Here is a 23,312-nt window from a genome sequence, read left to right on the forward strand (position 1 = left end):
GCTTTCAGCTGTAAACTTTCTCAGCTATAAAGAGGCGTGGTCGTCTGCATTGATGTACTCTGTATTGTCTACAGCTGCTCTGTATGTTTCCAAAGTGCAGTGGCCAAAACTGGACACAGCACTGATGGGGGTGTCTTGTTATTGGTGGAAACACAGGAGGAATGCCAGAGGGGTCTTAGCAAGGCAGGTTTGTTTTGTGATGCGGTTGTTTGGGGGTTTTTTGGTTGGTTGGTTTTTTTGGGTGTGTTGTTGTTGTTGGTTTGTTTATTTTGTTGACTTGGGGTTTGGTTGGTTGGGTTGGGTTGTTTTGTTTTTCAATAGCATGGCAATATTGAACCCTGATCACCATGCAGCCAACACAGCCCTCATATTCCTTTTAAAAATTTGAAGTCTCTCCCAGATTGATGATATCATGAGAGTTTGCAGCATAGCTCCCAATTTATTATCCAAGTCACCACCTGAAATACAAAACCAGCTGCAAACCCAGAAGATCCTGTCCTCCCCTGAACTATCATCCATACCTCTTTCAATCTAAACAGTGAATATTTGATAACCTAGCCCTACAAATGCTGCTCCACCTATTTTTGCACCCACCCTTAGTCTGACTCATGACTTTAGGGAATCTCCATTAAAACTACATTTTTTTCCTCCCACTGACCACATCCTCTTCATTATGTGCACTTACACCACGTAAGAAGAGTATAAAGCACAGATGAGTCACAATATTCCTATCTTTCTGAACTCAGTGTAGGTTGTTGACCTTGAAAAGCAGCTTCTTTCAAACTAACAGTGCTTACTTGGAGAATAATTTGATTGAAGAAGAGCTTGGAGAAGAAGAAGAGGTCAAAAGAATTGTTACTCTTTCCCTAAGAAGCCTGGCTGTTACCTTTGGTGGCTTGCGCTTTCCATTTCTCCCGGTTCTGCTGCACCACCTCAGTCCAGGTGGCTTTAAAACATTTGAAGTCCACAGTGAGTATGGAGCAGTTGTGTGAGGCACTTCCTTCGGACCCAGTGCTCTTGACACTTGATCGTTTAACTTCAGAGGGACTAATACTATTCAGACTGGGACACAGTATCACAAAACACAGAAGAAATCAGTACCCCATATGCCCCAATATAGCTAAGAAGAAATAATGACTGTAAGGCTAGATAGTTTAACAGAGTCAACCAGGAAAAATAAAAACCAAGCTTGATTCCCTCATCCTCCCCTCCTTCCCTTCCACACCAGGGCAACCAATGCTAAAGTAAACAGCACACCCTGAGCCAGTATTAGAAATAAAGGTCAGCTTTTGCTTATTTTTTGGTATCCACAGTCCCTAAGAAATAGAATCACTCAAAGTGTTGCATTACCTTTCTTGTGCATCTTCACTCCCTAAATATTAATTGGTGAGTCAGACAATTCTAGATATATAGTATGTCACAGGAAGAGCCTCTTAGAATTCACCAATGAGAGCCATTAGGCATGGGACAGGAAGTCAGCCTCTGTCCAGGGCTTGGTGACCTCAGCTGAGGCTGAAGTCAGGCACTTATTCCATTTACAGACTCTGAAGATATCTTTCAAGGATGGAAACTTCATTGTGCATGTTTTAATAAAGATAACAAGATAACTGACATAGATATATCTTAGTGCTCAGACTTTGCAGCCCAAGAGAGAGGGAGTTCTGACCAGACAACCCTACTCTAGGGAGCATTAGTCATATGGCATTTGAATGCTAAGACATGTCCTGTCCATGAAACTGCTAAAAGAGTAGTTTCTCGCCAACAGCAGAGCAGTCCGAATGGGCAAAGACTCCTCACGTCCAAACTCCAGGTGAATTCTGCCGTTCCTTCATGTATTTGCTTAACCCTAAATACTGTTACTAAAGTGTGCTTACACTTCACAGTCCTCTTGTATTTCAACCCCATTTACACCTGTAGACATGAGGAAATTAGTGCCCCCTCATTACTCCCTCTACCTTCTTTTTGACAGCACTAAACTTCACCTGATTGCATGGCTACAACCATTTGTGCTGACTGACTTTGGAGGCATGTCTCAGGTTCATTGTCTTCCCCTGGGCTGGAGTTTCCCTGCAATAAAGTCACTGTCACAAAGGAAGCTGTGGTGTCAGCAATGTGGCTATGGGGCTTTAAGCCACATGTAAGGCTTGTGCAGCTGGGGGGAAGGCAGGAGTGCTGGTCACAAAGGCAGCATGTGCAAAGCGAAGGCAGAGGGTATGTGGTTATTCACCTGGAACGCCTGAACCCAGACATGCCAGAGCGGGAAGCTTCATCTATGAGTGGAGTCACAATCTTCTCGGTCATGTCGGTCAGCACAGTAAAAGTGGGTTCCACAATGAAATCAATGAAACCTGAGCAGAAACACAAGCAGAGTCAAGCATGCAAGGGGAGGATTTATGAGGAGTCACTGCTTCAGTGATCGCAGGCAATCACACTGCAAAAGACAGAGTAAAAATATTATACTTTGAAAGAGGGATAGGCAAATACTAGAAAGGAAAAACAGAGTTATACATTAATCCCCAGCCCAAGAGCCTGGATCTAAGGTACCTACTTAAACACTGGAAAGAAACTGTGGCAAATCAGAACACAAACAGGTGCATCAGAACTTCCTTTATGCAAGGAGGGGGCTATTTAAGCCAAGTTCCTAGAGGATTTGGATAAAACCCAGTTTCAAAGACAAACTCTCTAAAAGCAGAAAATTAGTTTAGCAGTAATAACACTGGTAAGCTTTGCTGGTGTGGAGCTATATGCAAATCTCCCTTACTGCATATGAAGAGGTTGCTGGGAATATTCTCTCCACAGTGCTTGTTGATAATAAAACTAAAGATTTAAATGCTTTCCCCGCCATTATTAATACACGGAAAGGAAAAAAAAATTAAAGGGTCAGATCATTTCTGCTTCAGTATACAGTTTGGCAGAGATGACTATGGCTCTGATCTGGATATTGGGAAGGGCAGACTGAAGGGGTCTGACCTTAAACTCATGAGATGAAGGAAAATCCAACCCACACAGAAAAAAGTGTGAGGAGATTACTATACCTCAGGTCTTCCCCTAAGTCCTCACCAGGGCAGGAGCTATTTCCTGTGTTCATTATAGCACTTCACTTAGCAAATTTCTTAGCGCTGCAGGTAGCCATGAGAACAATGCCTCTTTGTTCTCTTTCCTTACCTAAAGATGCTGTGATTTAAACATGGTGATTTAGTCTGCTAATTAAAACCCCTGAGCATCAAATAATAAACCTGGACTTAAAACCTATTAATGCTAATGAACCTTTTATCATTTTTTCTTTCTTTAACAGAGCGAGCATGGTAAATATTTCTGTACCCCAGTGACTAAGATGATTTTATCAATTAACACTGCGTGCTGGGGGTGGATTCTGGGCACGTGCCTACTGTTCAGGCATTCCACCTGAGAAGATCACCACAAAAAAACACTGACTAGAGGACAGTTTCCTTAAAGGCCTTCACCAAAGCAAAACATAAAAAAAAAAAAAGGGGGAAAGAAAAAGAATCATCAACATGCTCCCATCAGCCTTTGTCCAGTGTTTTGGGAAGCTGTAATTTTCCTTCTTGTCAGCCAAAGAACAAAAATAAAAGGATGTTGCTACATTTATCAGCTGCAAATGAGTACAACGACAGAAAAGACTAATCTCCAGTCAAGCAAGCTTCCTACAGAGAGAGAAGCTTTAACTCCTGATACAAGTCTTGGCCTGGTTTTCCTTGCAGTTTGTCTCCCCCTCCTCTGATGAGCAGGATGACTTCCAGACATGAGTGTCTCCTGATTTCTGTGCTTCACTGTAGTACACAAACATTTACCATGCTCATTCTACTGAAGAAGGAAAAAAAAAGATGACAAACTGGTCAGTAAGCATTAACAGGTTGTAAAACCCAGGTTCATATTTCAATAGTCAGATTTGTTATATTAACAGTTTAAACTCTGAACAACTTCGTCAACAGGAGAGAGATATTCTTTCTTCAGAAGAAGGTTTTGCTGTTGGGTTGCTTCCCTTCTGTGGGAAAAGCTTGTGCTGCAAAACCTTCAGTCTTCATTTGTGAATATTTTTTTTGGTTGTTAATGAAAATGTGACCCACTGTTGTCCTGTCTGCAGGGACCTTAGAGCAAAACCACCACCAACTACAAACAAGTTGAGCCACCAAAACAGGACCAAGTGCACAATTTTATTTCACAAAGGACAGAAGTTTGTTATTTGTGGGAACTGATGACTGCAGATAATAGCAGACATTGGAATTCAATAAGAACTTACTTTTGCAAATAAATGTAGTGATTACTGTTCCAAAGAACAATTTATTAAGGCTGTTAGTCAGGTAAATAAATGAATGGGAACAGATTATTTGTCTGAGAATCTAGCCTACGTCTCTGAAAGCCTTACCTCAGCAGATAGCAGAAAATATATGAAGTGTTGATTTAACAAAGGAGACATTACAGAAAGTCACTGCCAATATGTGCAGCAGACTGAGAAATGAAAATTTTATAACATTAGAAGGCAAGATTAATAGAGAGTAGCCCATTAACGTCAATGGATTGCTAAACTGCACAAATTGAATATAATGAGCAAGGGTATATGACTGAATAAGGCTGCCTCTGCATACTGACGAGTGCTTCTTTTGTAAGGTGGAATTGTGTTGGTGATAGTTTAATTCATCATTAATTTTCCAGTGGCTTGACATAAGAGGCATCAGTGTAGAAGTTTCTTAGCTCTCCTGGCCTTCCTGAGCAAAGGAGAACAAAAGAGGAGGACAAAAAAAAACCCCAAAACCCAAACCCACAAAGAAACAAAAGTGGCTTCCAACCCTACATAGAGGCAGCTAGAGGGAACAATGAAATATTTTAAAATAGGGAAAAAATGAAACAGTTTTAAACAGAAATGGCTCTTAGCCACAGACATGAATCTGAACTTCCCTGGGTTCAAGGATATCTTTGTCTTGTTAAGAGAGAAATTTCATACTTCAAAGTTTTTGTTTGTTTTTCTTTAATACAATTCTCTTTTTGCTTCTAGTCTCGGTTCCCTCATTTTAAGGGTTCATGTAATTTTTCTTTTGTTATTTCATTTGGCTTCCTATTCTCCAGCTGAGATTAGATCACATTCTCCTGTCTACTTCATTTGCTTCCTAGGTACAAAAATCCACCTACAAATCCTTTTTCTATTGTGTTTTGTTCTTCAGCCTCCTAAGCAGTTTCATTTCACTTAGCCACTCTGCTTTTCTCACCAAATACCAGGATTGTTGCCTTATCTTTCCCCTACTTTTTTACTCAACAGTTGAAAGAGAAGTAGAGAACACACTGTTGGTGAGCTTTTAAAAAGATCTGTGTTTCTGAAGGGGTGAAGCAGAAAAAAATTTGCTATTTGTTTGGCTTCGGTGAAAGATGTTGTTTGGTTTGGAACAGTCGGGGGAAAGAGGGAAGAGTAAATGGAAAAATAGACAAAATCTTTTGCCAAGGCCATCAGAGAGACTGTCACTACATTTTCAGATCCACCAATGGTACACATATCATAACATGTTGCTATGTGCGCCTCGTTGTCACAGCCCAGAAAACCAAGGAGCAGTGTCACAACCAGGCACTGCAGTCATCTCCTCAGGCACATCAGAGGCAACTTGGTTTCTGCATGGAACCACCACCATAAATTTAACTGCTCCACAGCTTGGAATAATTGTTCTGGGGAAAATAACACCATCGTGCTTTATTTCCTCTCTTCAGCGTTGTTTCAGAGGTCACTATGGTCTTAGCTCTACAGGAAGGAGTAAGTTTTGCTTTTAAGATGGTGCTTCGCATGCACCAAAAGGGACATACCTATTTGAGACTGAGCAACCATAGTAGACTTGCGATCACACAGTGGAGAGAAGGGAAGCCCTAGTTCTGCTTCTTTGTCACCCTGGAGGAACAAAATTAAGACAAAGTTAGAAAAAGACAAGACACATTGCACTTTGATATCTTAGGTCACAAGTGTAAAACTCTCTCATTTTACTTCAGTTTTATGTTTTGGGGTGTTTGGAGTTTTAGCACAAAGTTTTGAGAATATGAATCTTGCTGTATCTTGACTCTAGTGAATCTTTCCTCTGAGCCTTCCCTGCCTGCTTGGTACTTAAATGCACCAAGTGAAAAAACCACTTGAGCACAACAACACTTCTCACTGCAATTCTCCTGAGAATTCAGCAGGACTCAGTTCTCAGAACAAACCTTTCAAAAGAAAACGTGAATGTCAGGACTGGTTTTTCAGGGCTTGATCTTCTTTGCATGTCTTCTAAAGACTTTCAGATATGGAATTCACAGATCATCACTGGCCAGACACAGATTATTTCTTGCTTCCAAAGGAAACACTATGACTAAGTAACCTGCTTGGTTGGTGTGGGGCAAATGGTGGACATTATTTACCTTGATTTCTCCAAGGCTTTCAATACAGGTTCCCACAGCCTTCTCCTAGAGACACTGATGTGTTACAGACTAGGCAAGTGGTCTGTGTGGTGGGTGGGGAACTGCCTGAAAGGGTGATTAGGACAGGACAGGACAGGACAGGACAGGATAGGATAGGATTGTAGACGACGGAGATTGGGAATCAATACGGCTGACCAATGTGATCGAGTATTGTTCCTTTATTGTTCCAGTGGTGCAGGCTGATGGTGCAGGCCTATGGAGCAGGCCTGTAGTGCAAGTATAGCACAGTAAAGTGTAGAAGAAACAGGAGACAGGAAAGGCAGAAGTGCATAGCAAGGCAACTGCTACAACTTATATAAACTTGGAGTGCCCTGTTGGCATAGCTCCATTGGTTCCCTCTGAGTGACCACACAGTGCACTATTACAGATTATTGGTCCAACTACTAATGACACAACGAGGTTGTTGATGCAGGTGCATGTCCTGTTGTCCCAAGATAACTGTCCATGTTTATAGCTACCAGTGTCCTGTTTTAGTTACATGCTGCAGGCACAGCACTGTTTTGCTCCACTGCTAGCTGGCTCTGCATTTATGCTGAGCATGGCCTACCACCATGTCAGGCTCTAGGCCTGCACTGCCAGATTGCTCACACTGCTCGTCGCTGGCATTGCCACATAGGATAGGATAGGATAGGATAGGATAGGATAGGATAGGATAGGATAGGATAGGATAGGATAGGATAGGATAGGATAGGATAGGATAGGATAGGATAGGATAGGATAGGATAGGATAGGATAGGATAGGATAGGATAGGATAGGATAGGTGTCACCGTTTGAGGCTGTGCCTTTAAGAAAGGGAATATGGTGGACGGAAGTTGGTAGATGAAAAGAACAATCTAAACTAATTTCATTGGTAAAGTGGGAGGAAGCACCTTCTGAACTGGGAGTGCAGGAGGGTATCCTGGGCACTCTGGCACTTTTATCTTCAGTCTTGCTTCCGCTTCTCCTTCGGGCAGCAGCTTGCAGCTCCTGGGCTTTCTGCCAAGGCTTCGGCCTTGAAAACTGATAAGCTACCAGGCCTGTATTAACTGCTTTCCAATTAACACAAGTGCTTCTAACCTTTTTTTCTCTCTTTTCTTTCTCTTTCTAACCCACTCTGGGGAAAGGGGGAAAGAGGGGAGAGCGGAGGTGGGAAACCCCCCTCAGCAGAGGGGGGAACTCTCATTTCTGTGCTACTCTATTGTATATCTTTGTATATATTGTACATATTGTAAATATGTATATATTCCCCTGCATATCCTACATTGCTTTGTAAATATAGCTCCACTGCTTTGCTAATTCAGCTGTGAGGTTTTTTTTCCTTTCCCTTCAATTTTCTTTCCCTTTACTTTACAGGGGGAAGGGAGGAGGCTTTTTGGCCTTACCCTTCCAACCCTACCACAATAGGATAGGATAGGATAGGATAGGATAGGATAGGATAGGATAGGATAGGATAGGATAGGATAGGATAGGATAGGATAGGATAGGATAGGATAGGATAGGATAGGATAGGATAGGATAGGATAGACCAGACCTTCAAGATCATCATCTCCAACCTATTACCCAACATCATCTAATCAACTAAACCATGGCACCAAGCGCCCCATCCAGTCTCCTCCTAAACACTCCAGTGATGGTGACTCCACCACCTCCCTGGGTAGCCTATTCCAATGGCCAATCACTCTTTCTGTGAATAACAACATCTTAACATCCAGCCTAAACATCCCCTGGCACAGCCTGAGACTGTATCCTCTTGTTCTGGTGCTGGTTGCCTGGGAGAAGAGACCAAGCCCCCTGTCTACAACCTCCCTTCAGGTAGTTGTGGACAGCAATAAGGTCTCCTCTGAGCCTCCTCTTCTTCAGACTAAGCAATCCCAGTCCCCTCAGCCTCTCCTCATAGGGCTTGTGTTCCAAACCCCTCCCCAGCTTTGTTGCCCTTCTCTGGACACGTTCCAGCAACTCAACATCTTTCTTAAACTGAGGAGCCCAGAACTGGACACAGGACTCAAAGTGTGGCCTAACCAGTGTCCAGTATAGGAGCACAATGACTTCCCTGCTCCTGCTGGTCACATTGTTTCTGATACAGGCCAGGATGTCATTGGCCTTCTTGGCCACCTGGGCACACTGCAGGCTCATGTTCAGCCTACTATTGACCAGTACCCCCAGGTCCCTCTCTACCTGGCCGCTCTCCAGCTACTCTGACCCCAGCCTGTAGCACTGCATGGGGTTGTTGTGGCCAATGTGTAGAACCCAGCACTTAGACGTGTTAAATCTCATGTCCTTGGACTCTGCCCATCTGTCCAGCCTGTCGAGGTCCCTCTGCAAAGCTCTCATACCCTCTAAGAGATCAACTCCTCCCCCCAGCTTGGTGTCATCTGCAAATTTACTGGCACCATTCACCACCACTCTCTGGGCTCAGCCCTTCAGCCAGTTCCTAACCCAGCACAGAGTGCTGCTGTCCAAGCCACGGGCTGACAGCTTGGCCAGGAGTTTGCTGTGGGGGACAGTGTCAAAGGCCTTGCTGAAGGTCAGGTAGACTACATCCACAGCCTGCCCCACATCCACCAGGCAGTCACCTGATCATAGAAGGAGATCAGGTTGGTGAGGCAGGACCTGCCCTTCCTGAATCCATGCTGGCTGGGCCTAATCCTTGGGCCGTGCTGTCAGTGCTGTGTGATTGCACTCAAGATGACCTGTTCCATAGTCTTGCCTGGCACTGAGGTCAGGCTGACAGGTCTGGAATTCCCTGGCTCATCCAACCGGCCCTTCTTGTGGATGGGCATCACAATGGCCAGCTTCCAGTCATCTGGGACCTCTCCAGTGAGCCAGGACTGGTGATAAATGATGGAGAGCGGCTTGGCCAGCTCAACTCTCAGCTCTCTCAGTACCCTAGGATGGATTCCATCTGGTCCCATGAACTTGTGGGGATCCAAGCAGCTAAGGAGGTCTCTAACTAGTTCCTCCTGGATTACAGGGAAACTATACTGCTCCCTGACTCCATCTGCCAGCTCGGAAGGCCAGTTGTCCAGAAGACAACCTAGCTTGCTATTAAAAATTGAGGCAAAGAAGGTGTTAAGTACTTCTGCCTTTTCCTCATCTTCAGTTACAATATTCCCCTCCATGTCCACTAAGGAGTGGAGGTTGTCCTTGCCTCTCCTCTTGCCATTAATATATTTGTAGAAGAAATTTTTGTTGTCCTTCACAGCAGAGGCTAAGCTATAAATCGGCTGTTGCCTCTCCAATTTTTTTCCTACATGACCTAGCAACATCCTTAAATATTTCATGGGTTACCTCTCCTTCCTTCCAAAGATGATACACCCTCTTTTTTTCCCTTAGTTCATTTAGAAGCTCATTGCCCATCTAGGCTGGCCGTCTGCCCTGGCGGCTCATAGAATAATACATAGAATAAACCAGGTTGGAAGACACCTTCAAGACCATCATGTCCAACCCATCAACTAATCCAACCCACCTAAACAACTAAACCATGGCACCAAGCAACCCATCAAGTCTCCTCCTAAACACCTCCAATGATGGTGACTCCACCACCTCCCCAGGCAGCCCATTCCAATGGGCAATCACTCTCTCTGTATAGAACTTCTTCCTAACATCCAACCTAAACTTCCCCTGGCACAGCCTGAGACTGTATCCTCTTGTTCTGGTGCTGGCTGCATGGGAGGAGAGACCAAGCCCCCTGTCTACAACCTCCCTTCAGGTAGTTGTAGACAGCAATAAGGTCTCCTCTGAGCCTCCTCTTCTTCAGACTAAGCAACCCCAGCTCCCTCAGCCTCTCCTCATAGGGCTTGTGTTCCAACCCCCTCCCCAGCTTTGTTGCCCTTCTCTGGACACGTTCCAGCAACTCAACATCTTTCTTAAACTGAGGAGCCCAGAACTGGACACAGTACTCGAGGTGCGGCCTAACCAGTGCAGTGTACAGGGGCAGAATGACTGGCACATGGGCACAGCCTGTTCCTGTGCCTTCAAGAGCTCTTTCTTGAAGTAGGTCCAGCCCTTCTGGACCCCGTTGTTTTTAAGGGCTGTTTCCCAAGGTACCTTCTGAGTTAATTCCTTAAGTATCCTGAAGTCTGACCTCCAGAAGTCCAGAGTGCAGGTTTTGCTGCTGCCCCTCTTAGCTTGAATGCAAATTAAAAACTCAATTATTTTGTGGTGCATCTTTTCAAGCTGGCAACATGTCAAAAATGGGGTCCTCCAGGGATTAATATTGGGCCCAGCACTGAATGATGGGATCATGTCTACCCTCATGAAATTTGATGATGAAACCAATCTCAATGGGGAAGTGGGCACTTGAGAAAGGAGAGCCACCTTGCAGGAAGACATGAATAGGCACAGAGAGCAGGTTAAAAAGAACCTTATGTAGTCCAACAAGGACAAGCATAAGATTTTGCACCTGGGAAAACATAATCCAGGAGTGCAGCGCAGGCTGGAATCTACCCAGATGGGTAGAAGCTATGTAGAGAGTGACCTGGAGGTTCTGCTGGACGACAGATTCAATACAAGTGAACAGCATGCTGCTGTGCCAGAAAAAAGCCAACAGGATGGTGGGTTCCATCAACAAGTGCAGCAGCAGCAGAGATAAAGATGACATTATCTCACTATGCTCAGTGCTGGTCCACCCACACCTGGAATATTGTGATTAGTTTTGGTCCTCACTGTGCAAAAAACAGACAGGCTGGAGAGGGTCCAAAGAAGGCCCACAAAGATGATCAAAGGACTAGGAAGCTGCCATATGAGGAAAGGCTGAGAAAACTGAGATTGTTCAGCCTCAAGAAAAGAAGGCTCAAGGGAAGACCTTGTGACCATTTTCCAGTTTTTAAAGGGTGGGTATAAAGAAAATGGGGACTCCCTTTTTACAGAAAGTCACACAGAAAAGATGAGGGCCAATAGGTACAAATTGCTGCTGGGGAGATTCCAGTTGAACCCAAAAGGGAATTTTTTCACAAGGGCAATCATCCGTTGGAATAAAATCCTCGGGGAAGTGGTGGATTCCCCAGTACTGGGCATTTCTAAGATTTGGCTGGACAGGGTCCTGAGCCCTCTTATCTAGACCATGCTTTTACCAAGAAACATGGGGCCAGGTGATCCTTGGTGTCCCTTATGACCTGGGATGCTATGATTCTGACACTGTCAACATTTTACAGAAGGGTCTAAGTACACAAGTCCAAAGCAGCTTTCTAGCCTCCAGAACTGAGTGTTCTTTTCTAACATCAAAAGATGGTGCAGAAGAGCAAGTGTTATAATCCCATTTCTTTCCCAGTCTTTCAAGATGCATATTCTCAATAAGCCCTTTAACCTGGTGGTTCAGTCATTCCATAACAGATTTATTTAGTTTTTCAGTTACAATAATCCCCACTGAGGATCCAAATTTAAATAGCTCGTTAAATATACTATAGAATCGATCCCTCAGATCAGCAGTTCACTTTAACTGTGCTGAACTTCTTGCCAGTTTTCTCACCAGTGACAAATGGAGGTCAAATTAGCCAGCAAACAAACCAGAGACAACAAAAAGAAGGGCTGCTTCTTTTTTTGTTAATATAACACACATGAAATGGGGGGACAAGTAGAACTACAACCAAGAGTATTCTCCTACTGCAAAACAATTCTGGTTTATGTCAGGATTCTGATATGTAAATACGAGGCTAAAAGAGAAATCAAACCCAGAAATATTTCCAAGAAACATTCCTTTATTGTGTCTGCTGGTCTTTCAGGGAAAAAAGTCTCTCATTGCCAGCTCTTACCTAATCATCATTTTTCTCTTAGTCCTTACACATCTTAAAAAACCCAGTGCCTAATTCTCTTTAGAAAGGAACCTCGGACTGCTTTTCTGTCTGCTCAGATACAGAATCACAGAACCACAGAATTAACCAGGTTGTAAAAGACCTTCAAGATCATCAAGTCAAACCTATCACCCAACACCATCTAATCAACTAAACCATGGCACTAAGTGCCTCATCCAGTCTTACTTTAAACACTTTCAGGGATGGTGACTCCACCACCTCCCTGGGCAACCCATTCCTGGCCAGTCACTCTTTCTACGAAGAATTTCTTCCTAACATCCAGCCTAAATTGCAAAATTGTTTTAGAATCATAGAATTGTTGGGATTGGAGGAGACCTCATGGATCAAACAGTTCCAACTGCCCTGCCATGGGCAGGGACACCTCACACTAGATCAGAGTTCCCAGAGCCACATCCAGCCTGGCCTTAAAAATTCCCAGGGATGGGGCTTCTACTACCTCCCTGGGCAAACCACTCCAGTGTCTCACCACCCTCATGGTGAACAATTTCTTCCTAACATCCAATCTGAATCTACCCATTTCTATTTTTTTTTCCATTCCCCCTAGTCCTATCGCTACCCAACACCATAGAAGTCCCTCACCCATCCCATTTTCCCCCTTTTTCTCCTCAAACCCCAGAGCACCTGGGCTCTGTTGGAGTCTTCTCCCTCCCCAGGTGTGGCCACTTGGCCCTCCCCACCCATTCCCCTTTATAATCCTCCCCAGGAAAGGCAGAAGCCCCAAGCTGAGCCCATCTGGGCTGAGGGATCCTCCTCTCATCACTGGTGAGTGCCCATGGTGCACGCTGGCTGACGGTGGTGACAACAAAGGCCGGGGAGCCTGGTGGCCCCCTGGTTGTTAGGAAGAGGATTGATTGCTACTCTAATATCATCCACGGGTGTTGGCTGGGCCTCCTTACTGGGGCTGAGCTCCTCTGTGCGGTATCTTGGCTGGTGAGGATCTTGCCCCCAGCTCTGGGATGGGTGCAAAAATGATGGTGGTGGAGCAGGAGCTGTTTAGTTAGATGATATTATGCTAACTACCCTATTTTTACCTTGAGGCCCCTTGAGTCTGTTCTCATCATTCAATAAATCTCTGCTTTTGTGCCTCATTTACAGACCATTTCTTCCCCCTCACTTCTTTTCAGCAATAAGGAAAGAAATGAAGGAAAAAAAGCAATAAAGCATATCTGTAAAGTGCATTCACTTATCAATCAACTCTGAACAGGAAGCCTTCAGGAAGAGGGGCAGCTTGGAAAGTGAGAATCACTTCTTATGAATCACAAGACAAATTTCATAAAGAACAGACAGGAAAAGACTGCATCTTCTCCATTGTGGTTATGTTTCATGGTGGTAAATGCAGAGGAAAAAGAAGTTCAAGCTGGCTTAGAAATCTCAGTCACACTTCTGTACAGAAAGCATCATTGAGAAAGGGACATTGTGATAAGTGAATACCCATCCTTCATACAGAATTAACTAGGTTGGAAAAGACCTTCAAAACTGAGCCCAACCTATCACCCAACACCATCTATTCAATTAAACCATGGTACTAAGTATCACAGACATATCACAGTATCACTAAGGTTGGAAGAGACCTCGAGGATCATTGAGTCCAACCTGTCACCACAGACCTCATGACTAGACCATGGCACCAAGTGCCATGTCCAATTCCCTCTTGAACACCTCCAGGGACGGTGACTCCACCACCTCCCCAGGCAGCACATTCCAATGACTAATGACTCTCTTGGTGAAGAACTTTCTCCTCACCTCGAGCCTAAACTTCCCCTGGCACAGCTTGAGACTGTGTCCCCTTGTTCTGGTGCTGGTTGCCTGGGAGAAGAGACCAACCCCTTCCTGGCCACAACCACCTTTCAGGTAGTTGTAGAGGGCATTGAGGTCACCCCTGAGCCTCCTTTTCTCCAGGCTAAACAACCCCAGCTCCCTCAGCCTCTCCTCACAGGGCTTGTGTTCAAGGCCTCTCCCCAGCCTTGTTGCCCTTCTCTGGAGCTATTTGGGCACCCACCTTTGTTTGGGCTAGCTAAAGTCCACTAGTAAAATAGATCAATTCATGCAAGACACTTGCTTACAGAGATTCTCACCATAGTTGGTGGATACAAAAAACAAACAACAAAAAACCCCCAGTACTGTACTCAGAAGCACCATTTACATCTACAGTATGGTTGCTTGATGTGGACAGAGCTGTGTCACACCACAAAATACTTGGAAACCAATAGGGCTGGAGACCTGCACTGACAGGCATTAAGTCAGGCTTTATGTCTCTGCTGAGCATGTACCAGAAAAGATAGGAAAGGGTCTGCAGGTGAAGACCATAAGGAAAAAAAAAGTACCTAATGTGAGGCCAGCCCAGTTTCCTATTACCATGATCCCTTTTGGCTGGCGGTACTTCTCATCTTGTGAAAAAACTGTGCATGACTCTTCTGTTGTTCAGGTAGGGATGTATTTCTTGATCTAGTACTAAATCACTGCAATCAAACAAATCAACACAAGCCTATACTTCATGGTAAGCTTAAGGGTTTTCCTGAATTTGAAAGCAGAATTTTGAAACTAGAATATGATTTCTATGTAAAGCTTTATCAAAAAGTGGAGGTAGTTGTCATTCAAAACTAAAGCAGGATTTATAATTTTTTGGGGCTAAAATGAAGTTAACTTGTATGAGAACATAAAATAGCAATTTTGTCTTGATTACGTGTGTAAAACTGATCAAAAACTTGGCCTTTTTGTGACCTCATATCTAACTAATCTTCACTCCCCCACCAGTCTTTAGAGGACTCAGCAGTGGTGTATTTCAACACCTCTAGTATAATTTCAAGCTAGAAAAGCATAAACGTGAACAGTTTTCCCTAAAATGTATGTGAAAAAATCATTCTGCTTGCATGAGCCTCCTCTGTGGAAACACAGACAGCTGCAGGTATGATCTATCTGCTTCCACTTAGCTTTCATTCAGCAATTCATATTGGTGAAAACTATTCTAAACACTCCTAAGTACTCTGTTTACTTTTGACTTTTTTATTTTTTTTTAGGGCATCTCTTTAAATGCTTTTAATTAGTCACTTGGGGAGCTTATAGCTATCACACAGAGTTTAATGATTCCTCTAGATTTGTGGGTCCTCCGTCAACAGGAGGACCACTGTGAGCTATAAACTAGATTGGCTCACTTCATCTAATGTAAGGGGAATGTATTTTTCACATCTACCCCAACAATATAAGTACACTTCTATAAAGTACAGCTACCTATATCCATTTTCTATGGCCCTGCAGCTAAGCAGAACATCACACATGCTACATTTTGCTGATTTGCATCTCATATTAGCTTTCCAAGTTAGAATCTCTACCATGCAGTGTCTATACTTATTGGCAGTGTATCAGACATTAAATTCCCAAGAGGCATAATAGCACCACGTCATTCAGGAGGTTCTTGTGTAAATTAGAGAAAAAGGAAAAGATCTGTGTTCATGTTTTTTCTACTTCCTTGCCCAATCCTGTGCATTCCCTCTGTGCTGCAGAAATGGAGAGGAACTTCCCTAGTTTTACCTGTCTGAAGAACTCCTCTAGCAGAGACATGGTCCACCGATGATGGAGATCCCAGGCCTTGGCTGGATGACTGATATCTGCTGTATGCAACAACAGTGATAAGGCTTTCGGCTTGTCAATTCTGAAAACCCAAAGGATCAAACAAATTAATTGTCTGCTGTTGCAGTGGAAAATGACAAAAATATTACCTAAGCAGGGAAATGAGGTTGTTAGAATCTTTGGCCAGGTTATTTATTAGAGGAGTGAGTTCTGTGTTCATAAAATCAGACAGCTATGAAAGATTGTCTAATTTCTCCACCATACATAACTCCTAATGTAAAAGAGGCATTAACAAATGCAAAAAGAAACTTGCTGATCTCTTTTCCAATCTTGCTTGCCTGCACAAGCAGACTTTATGAGCTACTGCATTGTCCATTTCAGCTGGGCTGCACTTTATGCAGCTCAGAAGTTGGTTCCTACCATCTTACTGTAATAAACTGTTAAGATCTGATCTCAGGGCACTGAAGAGTCTGCAGAGTAACTGATAAATGTTTCACTGCTAAAAAACTAGTGTGAGGTCAGTGTGATCCATGCTTCTGGTTCCACAAAAGAACAAAACCAACACCAGCCAGCCAACCAAATCAAAACAAAACAAAAAGAGATTTCTTAAAACCATGATCTGAGAGGCTAACCAAACAATCCAGTAAATAACGTTCCTTGGGGTGGGTAGTCTCAGTTTCAGCTCCAGCTTTTGACTATCTGAAATAGCTGGAAAAGTTGTAGCTTTTGAGAGGACCAAGTGCTTGGCACACTCAGGCCTGATAGAGGTGTAATTCTGGGAGGCTCTGGACAGATTTATGTCCAGGATGAAAAAAAAAATACCATCTCGCAGAGATTTCTGCAGTATAAAAGGAATTTTACAGGAAGAGCTGTGGACAAAATATTACAATGCCTAGTGGCACACTGGGAAAAAGCAAAGGCTCCATCTGTTATTTCCTACTTCTTCCCTCAATGGGTCTTAAGTTATTTTCATCAGTCCTCTGGTTTTGGAACAGGCCTCTTGCAGAGGTGGAAGCTGATACCATCTGCAGAAGAGAAATACTAAATTGTATTCTGCACATTTTATAATCTCAAGTTGTACTCGGACCGCAGAGGTCACTCAGCTGGACCACATCCTTGGTATGCAAAAGGAAATGCCCAGGGAGGCTTATCCCAACATGGTGACCTTTGCAAGCTTTGGTCCACCAGCACATAGTAGAGATATGTGTATAGGAGGCTGCCAATCCACTCTAAGTGAATTCATTCAAAATTCAATAGCAGAAAGAGAATTGCTATGGCCATCAAAGAGAGTGAGGATCTCTGGAGAGGTGCTTTTGAAGCCAAACACAATGGCAAAGCACCAGCTGAAATGCAGGCCCTCACTGCAGTTTGTGAAGTGACTCACCCTTCTGGCTGCTGCAAAGCATTCTTCATGGCTTTGATTTGCTGGAAGTGACAGGACATATCCGTGGCCAACACCATCTCAATTACTAGAGCTCTGAATTCCCTTTTGGATGGCATCATGATGAGAGGAACAAGGAAAGAGAAACAAGACTAGCATCAATTTGACACACTGGACACACTCCACTTTCTTTTGTTGTCTATCTGCAAATTATTGATGGCACTTATCCCTCTTTCAGGGACAGAGAAAAGGATGAATGATTTCATACACAGACACAGGAGTGGGAGGGCTATAAATTAATCCAGGTGAGTAATCAGTGCTAAAAGAAATCCTGGTTTTTGAAGAGTACTCCTTTTTCAATTAAGCATAAACTTCTTTAAGTAGTTTCTTTTATAAAGCACTTTGAGAAGGAAGCAAAAAGACTGTTTAAAGTTTTAGCATGAAACAGTTGGAGATTTGAACCTGCATCTCTATACAATTGAATAAAAATGGTCAATTCCTATGTTAAAAGTTTAGTTGCACTATTAAAGGAAAAACTGTTGTTTAAAATAATCTCCTAGCATATATGATGCTCATCTGCAGTCAAGACCTTTGAGAACCTTCATTACTTCCTTGATATTATTAATTCAAAGTGTGATTTTTGGCTAAGCAAGCTTGTTTAGGATCCAGTTGAAATTCCCTTGTCCTAGAGATTTTAAAACAGAATATTCTGATATAGCACACAACACACATTTGTTTTCTCTATCTCTCTGTTCAGCTATCCACAGGTTAAGAGAGAAAGAACAGCCTAAGATTAGCATAGCAGCTCAGGATTTAAGAGATTCAGAAATGGGTCAGCTTTCATTTAAAAATAAAAGTTACCGTTCTTTTCATGAATGTTTCATGAAGGACATGGTCTATTTTGAGCATGTCTCTCTTGCCAGTGGTGGCTGTGCGCAAGTTTGAGCCCCAGGCCATCACTATGTAGAGACCCATGACTGCTGTGCTTTCCAGATCTCATGGGAAGCATGTAAAAGTCCCCTCTGCCAGAAGTTCCATGCACAGATTAAGATGGCATCAGGCAGCCTTTCTCTTCCTCCAGTATACCTGTCTCCTCCACCCCACTCCTATGTAAAATCAGTTGCGTACCCAACAGCATCCAAGGTGATAATACAGTGGCTGAAAACAAATGGGTTTTAAATTGGAAGGACCATCACTTCTCCATTTCATGAGAGGTGTCAGAAAAAAACCCACTTCATTTTAATGGTAGGAATAAAACACAGGAGTAGAGCTTTGCTGTGAAAACTGCTTCTATACAGCTTTGTGAGCTCCTGAGCTCCTCTGGCTTTAAGGTCTTTAACTCCACATCCAGGAGGGAGCCAGCCTTGGTGTCAGCTACTCTTTTACACCTTGGTTTCTAATAAGCAACACTATTTGATATGCTCCATGGTGGAGCTGTGGAATGGACTGGCAGGTACCCAAGCACAGGTTACTGGAGGTTAAGGCCTGCAGTAAATCAGGGAACACACTAAACTGCCAGACTGGGTGCACCTCAAGCATTTCCTGGGAAGAGTGCTCTGTAAATAAAAACATTGGGGTTTTTTTTGTTTGATTTGGTTTAGGACTTCTTTTTCTTTGTTTGTAGTTTGTCTTTTAGAGGTGGGTTGGTTGTTTGTATCTGGTACATCCCATCTCAGACCAAAAACATCCAAGCTACTCCATTGCTTACTTGTGTATTTCCATGCTTTTCCAGTTCTCTCTCTTTTCACACTTGCTGAGCTTTATTGTGCTCACAGACAGAACATGAAACCCTGTTCAGTCACATGCAGCTACGGGTTTCCCTCATCCTCCTCTTCAACAGTTCCCAGTTACAAGCTTGGAATGATTGGGGAGTGTTCAAAAAGACAGGAGGTGCAATAAGAGCCTCAAAGAATTTTCTGAGCCACCAGCTGAACCCAGACTGTAATGTCTGACACCACTTTGGAATCTGTCAGCTTTCAATTTTCCCAGTCCATCCCCAAAGATATTTCTGTTGTTTGTCTTGACAAGCACTGTGGGAACATGCTGTGTGCTAAGTAGTTTTGTTTAAGCTTTCTATCCATTCCTGTCACTGTTGTCAGACTTCAGATGTCTGTAGGTTTCCATGTAAATCAAGTTCAGGTCGTTTTGCTCTAGAGACCAGATGGAGATCAGTATCTCCAGAGTAGGGCTCTTGCCCTCCTCAGAGAATTGGAATTGTCCTTTGGAGGTTCTGCCTTGCTCCCTTAAGTAAGAAAACAATTTTGCTTCTTCACATTAGGTAAAATTAATTCCAGCAGAAGTGTTTTGGCAGAATCAACCAGGAGGTCTGTGTTAGAGTGAAAAACTGAGCTCAGGTTTCTAATTCATCCTCGTTTAGACCACTTTTTGTGGCAATACAAATGCATCACATGCAAGTTGTTGCTACTGAGAATGTTATGGCTCTCCTATGGCTTTGGAAAGGGTTTTTTTGCAGATCCCCTCAGCTGAGGATCCCTTGTGGACCCTTAGTCTTTTTCGTAGACCTAGCTGTGCTGCTTGGTTGGCTAATTAAGGATTTTAATATTTCTCATTACACTTCCAGATGTCTTCTCTCATGGTAGAATCTATATTCTCCTAAGGCCTGAGGCCAGGAGCCACCACGTTCCCACACCTATAATCTGCCACTGAGAAACAGTTACAAGTTTCCAAATTTGAAAATAAATTCTAACTTGCCCATGCCTTTTAATACCCTCTGCAGAATTAGGGGGAGGAACAATCAGGTGGAGAGAGCAGATTGTCAGGAAAAGATATTGCAGAAGAAGAAGAAACCTGAAGTGAATTTCCTGGTTAATTACTGTCATATGCTGAATAATAACATATCCTGTGGCCAGTATCACAGCTTTGGTGTTTTGTTTTCTAGCTGATGTCCTGCATATGATTTATGTGTAAACATGGTGTCTGGCACAGCCCCACAAGCAAGCACAGTTTTACAATGTCTTTACTACTGACTGCCAAGATAGATTCTGACTGACTTCACATCTAAATCTTTCCAAGCCTCGCATGAATCTACCTGGAAAATATCAATTCCTCATTAGAATAATTACTTCATGGTTTAACCTATCTTGCCTCAGAGAACACCATTCTAGTGGATTACTTATGGGATGGAGATCGTTTCGGTCCCAAGACCTCTAATCATTCGCTTGACCAGGTAAAACTGCCCATTGCCGAGTGCCGGCTATCCTGAGGGAAACTTCGGAGGGAACCAGTGGTTTTTCACCATACAACTGCCCACCTCAGAATGCTATCCCAGGGAGGGACCCACATCCCCTTGCAATCATGGGAAAGGGACAGGAAAAAGTCATTTTAGGTCAGTTAATCCCTATGCCAGGAACCAACAGTAACATCTCCTTGAGTGAACTTTTTGCTTGTTTCATCCAGTTGAAATCTCAGTACTTTCTCCTTAGGGAAATTAATAGGAAAAAATGCAAAATACAAGGAAACATTTTCAGTGGCTGACCTCAATAATGGTGTAATACTCAGAACATGTATGTGCCCATCCTGAATGCATAGAAACAAACTTTCACAAGCAAAGGGTGTGATTATACAGCCATGCACACACAATTATGTACATAAGAAGGCTCTGACCAAAGTTGTCTTCAGTTCAAAAACATTCAAGGTTTCTCACTGCAATTTCAAAAGGAACAACCCTGACTGACAAGGGAGGCTTTGAGGGACAAAACCCCAAGCAGCTTTACTGACAAAGTCAGCATTGCATTAAATGTGACTTCCCAAAGCTGTACTCTACTACAGAGCTAAGGAGCTAAACACTTTCCAGATGCCTTTTTAATCCTGTACTTGATGGTAAAGTGCTTGTGCTAAATATACTCTGTTTCAATAAACTGTGTGGAAATTATTAACAATGAAATACAGGGCCAGAAAACACATCTGTAACAGTATCTTGGAAAGCATCTGTTCACTGTGATCTGCTTTTGTTACAGGTTCTTCATTTGTTTGTTGATGACTTGCATAAATGAGATTCATGAAAGGAGGCAACTCACAGATTTAATAAGCAATGGAGAGTTTGTTTGAATAGGGGGAGGTGGGGGGTGGAGTTTAAGTACCAGTAAACAGTCAATTCTTTTCTCCTTCACTGTAGCCCAAGAGGTCTTTTTCAGTCTCATCTGCTTTCCTTACAAAACCCGTGCCCAATTATTTTCCAACAGTGAAATGCAGCTTTAGTTTTCTGCATTTCTGTCCTGAAAATACATTCCCTAACTAGATGACTGAACACCACTAAAGTGATAAAATTCACATAGACATATAGGATTGCAAAATCTACTGCCCATCAGATCTTCTCTTATAAGCTCAGCTCAGAAAGAAGGGCACTTAAAGAACTTGCTTTCTAAAAATTACCACTCTGGCCTTTTGCTGAGAGAAATTTATCCAGTACATCTACAAAAATAAAGTTAAATTTGGACACACTTCAGTAGTTTCCCAAAGCATCCTTCATTACTGAGGGTCCTATTTTTGACTGCCAGTCTGGGGAACTCTGAACTTCTTGGTTTTTTTCTCAACACCTCAGATCCTGCTGAAGTCAGCTGGTGTGTCCACTGCTTCCCTAGTATTTGTCTATAGGTTTTCAAACTGGCAATCGAAAGCAAAAGCACAGAAAAATCTCTTTTGGAATTAGAGCACATCCAGATAATGGCCTTTGCTCAGTAGCTGCTGCTTGATTGGCAGCTACAATACAGCCCTACTTGTGAGAGAACAAATAAGCAATCCAAACCACTTTGTGCTTTCGCTCAGGCAGTTGGAGTATTTCTTAGAGATGGGTTAATCTTTGAAACCTTGGGTCTAAGCATATTGCCTCAACGCGACGCACATGTTGTCACTACAGAATCAATAAGATACATCGACATTTTATTCAAGCAAAAACCAGTTTAAAGCTCCAAGGCAGACCAATTTCCTACAGACAGTACCTAGCAATGAAGCACACTCAGCTAGCCACTCTGCTGTTCTTGTAGACAGTGGCACTGAGGCTGCTGTTTCTAGTCAGTTAGTTCCTTGCATTTCCCCCGCCAACGTAAAAAAGAAAGCAGTAATTTGCTGCCAGTATTTGACAAGGCATTACCAGCTGTAGCTAAAAAAATAAATCAGATTTTTAACACCTCAATGCAGAATTATAATTTTTTTTTAAGTTTCTCTTGCTGCCCACCATGAGACTATTTTCTATACCGGGCGACAGAATTTCCCAAGCCACCAAGCCACCACTCCACCACACTCACATTGACTGAAATCAGCTACCTAAGTCCCTGAGTTTCAATCCTGGTGTTCAGCTGTAGGATCACACCACTGTCCTCAAGTTGAAATAGACAGGTTAGCAAGCAGAGCCTTCACTGACTATCTTGCTAGAAGCCAGGCCCTGGAGAAGTGCTCATTTCCCCACATTCATATTAACACATGTTGAACTGACTGCTCAGTACTGTATCACATTTATGTGTGTGCAGGAGGCACCGTGCGTCATGTAAGATCCCACAAGTTGCTTCCCCTCCCTTGAAAAGGACCATGGAGCTGGACTCTTCCTGTCTAGCACTTTGGGCTATTTTTAAAGTACCACCTCCTGGAATTAAAAAAAATTAAAAAGGGCATAAAAAAAGAAAGCCTTCATCAGTTTGATCTGTCTGCTATTAGAAAGCAAATCATGGGCTGATTTTGGCACATAAATCATGTGTTGCATGAGGTTTATTTTAAATTACAGCTTCTTACATCACCCAGGCCCATACAGTACACTGACTTATGTTCCTTGGATAAGATTCTTCTTTGCATTAAGTCCCATTTATAATTTCCAAGCAGGGAATATCAAAGTGGATAAAGGTTATGTGCATGCTTTAGGATCAACAAACAGCAGGTTGGCTCTACATGTACAAAGGTTATCCCTGTGACACTTAAGAAATCAAGTGGGACTCTATTTGTATGCTATAATCCACTGCCACAAAGTCTAGTCTTAATACCAAAGGTAAAAACCAAATGCAAAAATAAGCAAGACTAACACCTTTCAAAACTCTTTTTTCATGCAGCAATAGAAATGCTAATATGTAATATGCTATAATACATACTGCCATTCAAACAAGCTAATAACAATGTC

The 23,312-nt window shown here is 43.0% G+C and overlaps 1 protein-coding gene across 9 annotated transcripts in view; it reads right to left on the reverse strand.

Moving 5' to 3' along the window:
• PDE1C (phosphodiesterase 1C) overlaps positions 1-23,312 on the reverse strand; it is a 315,392-nt gene that overhangs the window by 62,488 nt on the left and 229,592 nt on the right. For all 9 annotated transcript variants that reach the window (XM_068156896.1, XM_068156894.1, XM_068156903.1 and 6 more), the window contains 5 exons: positions 17,192-17,293; positions 15,769-15,889; positions 5,809-5,890; positions 2,228-2,348; positions 887-1,062 (listed from right to left, as the gene is read on the reverse strand). In XM_068156896.1, the coding sequence (XP_068012997.1) occupies positions 887-1,062; positions 2,228-2,348; positions 5,809-5,890; positions 15,769-15,889; positions 17,192-17,293 (602 nt within the window). The remainder of the gene's footprint in view (positions 1-886; positions 1,063-2,227; positions 2,349-5,808; positions 5,891-15,768; positions 15,890-17,191; positions 17,294-23,312) is intronic.

Source organism: Melanerpes formicivorus, unplaced genomic scaffold (genome assembly GCF_026170545.1).
Source record: "Melanerpes formicivorus ecotype bairdi unplaced genomic scaffold, bMelFor1.0.p_v2 SCAF_35, whole genome shotgun sequence".
In the NCBI taxonomy this organism is placed as follows: domain Eukaryota; kingdom Metazoa; phylum Chordata; class Aves; order Piciformes; family Picidae; genus Melanerpes; species Melanerpes formicivorus.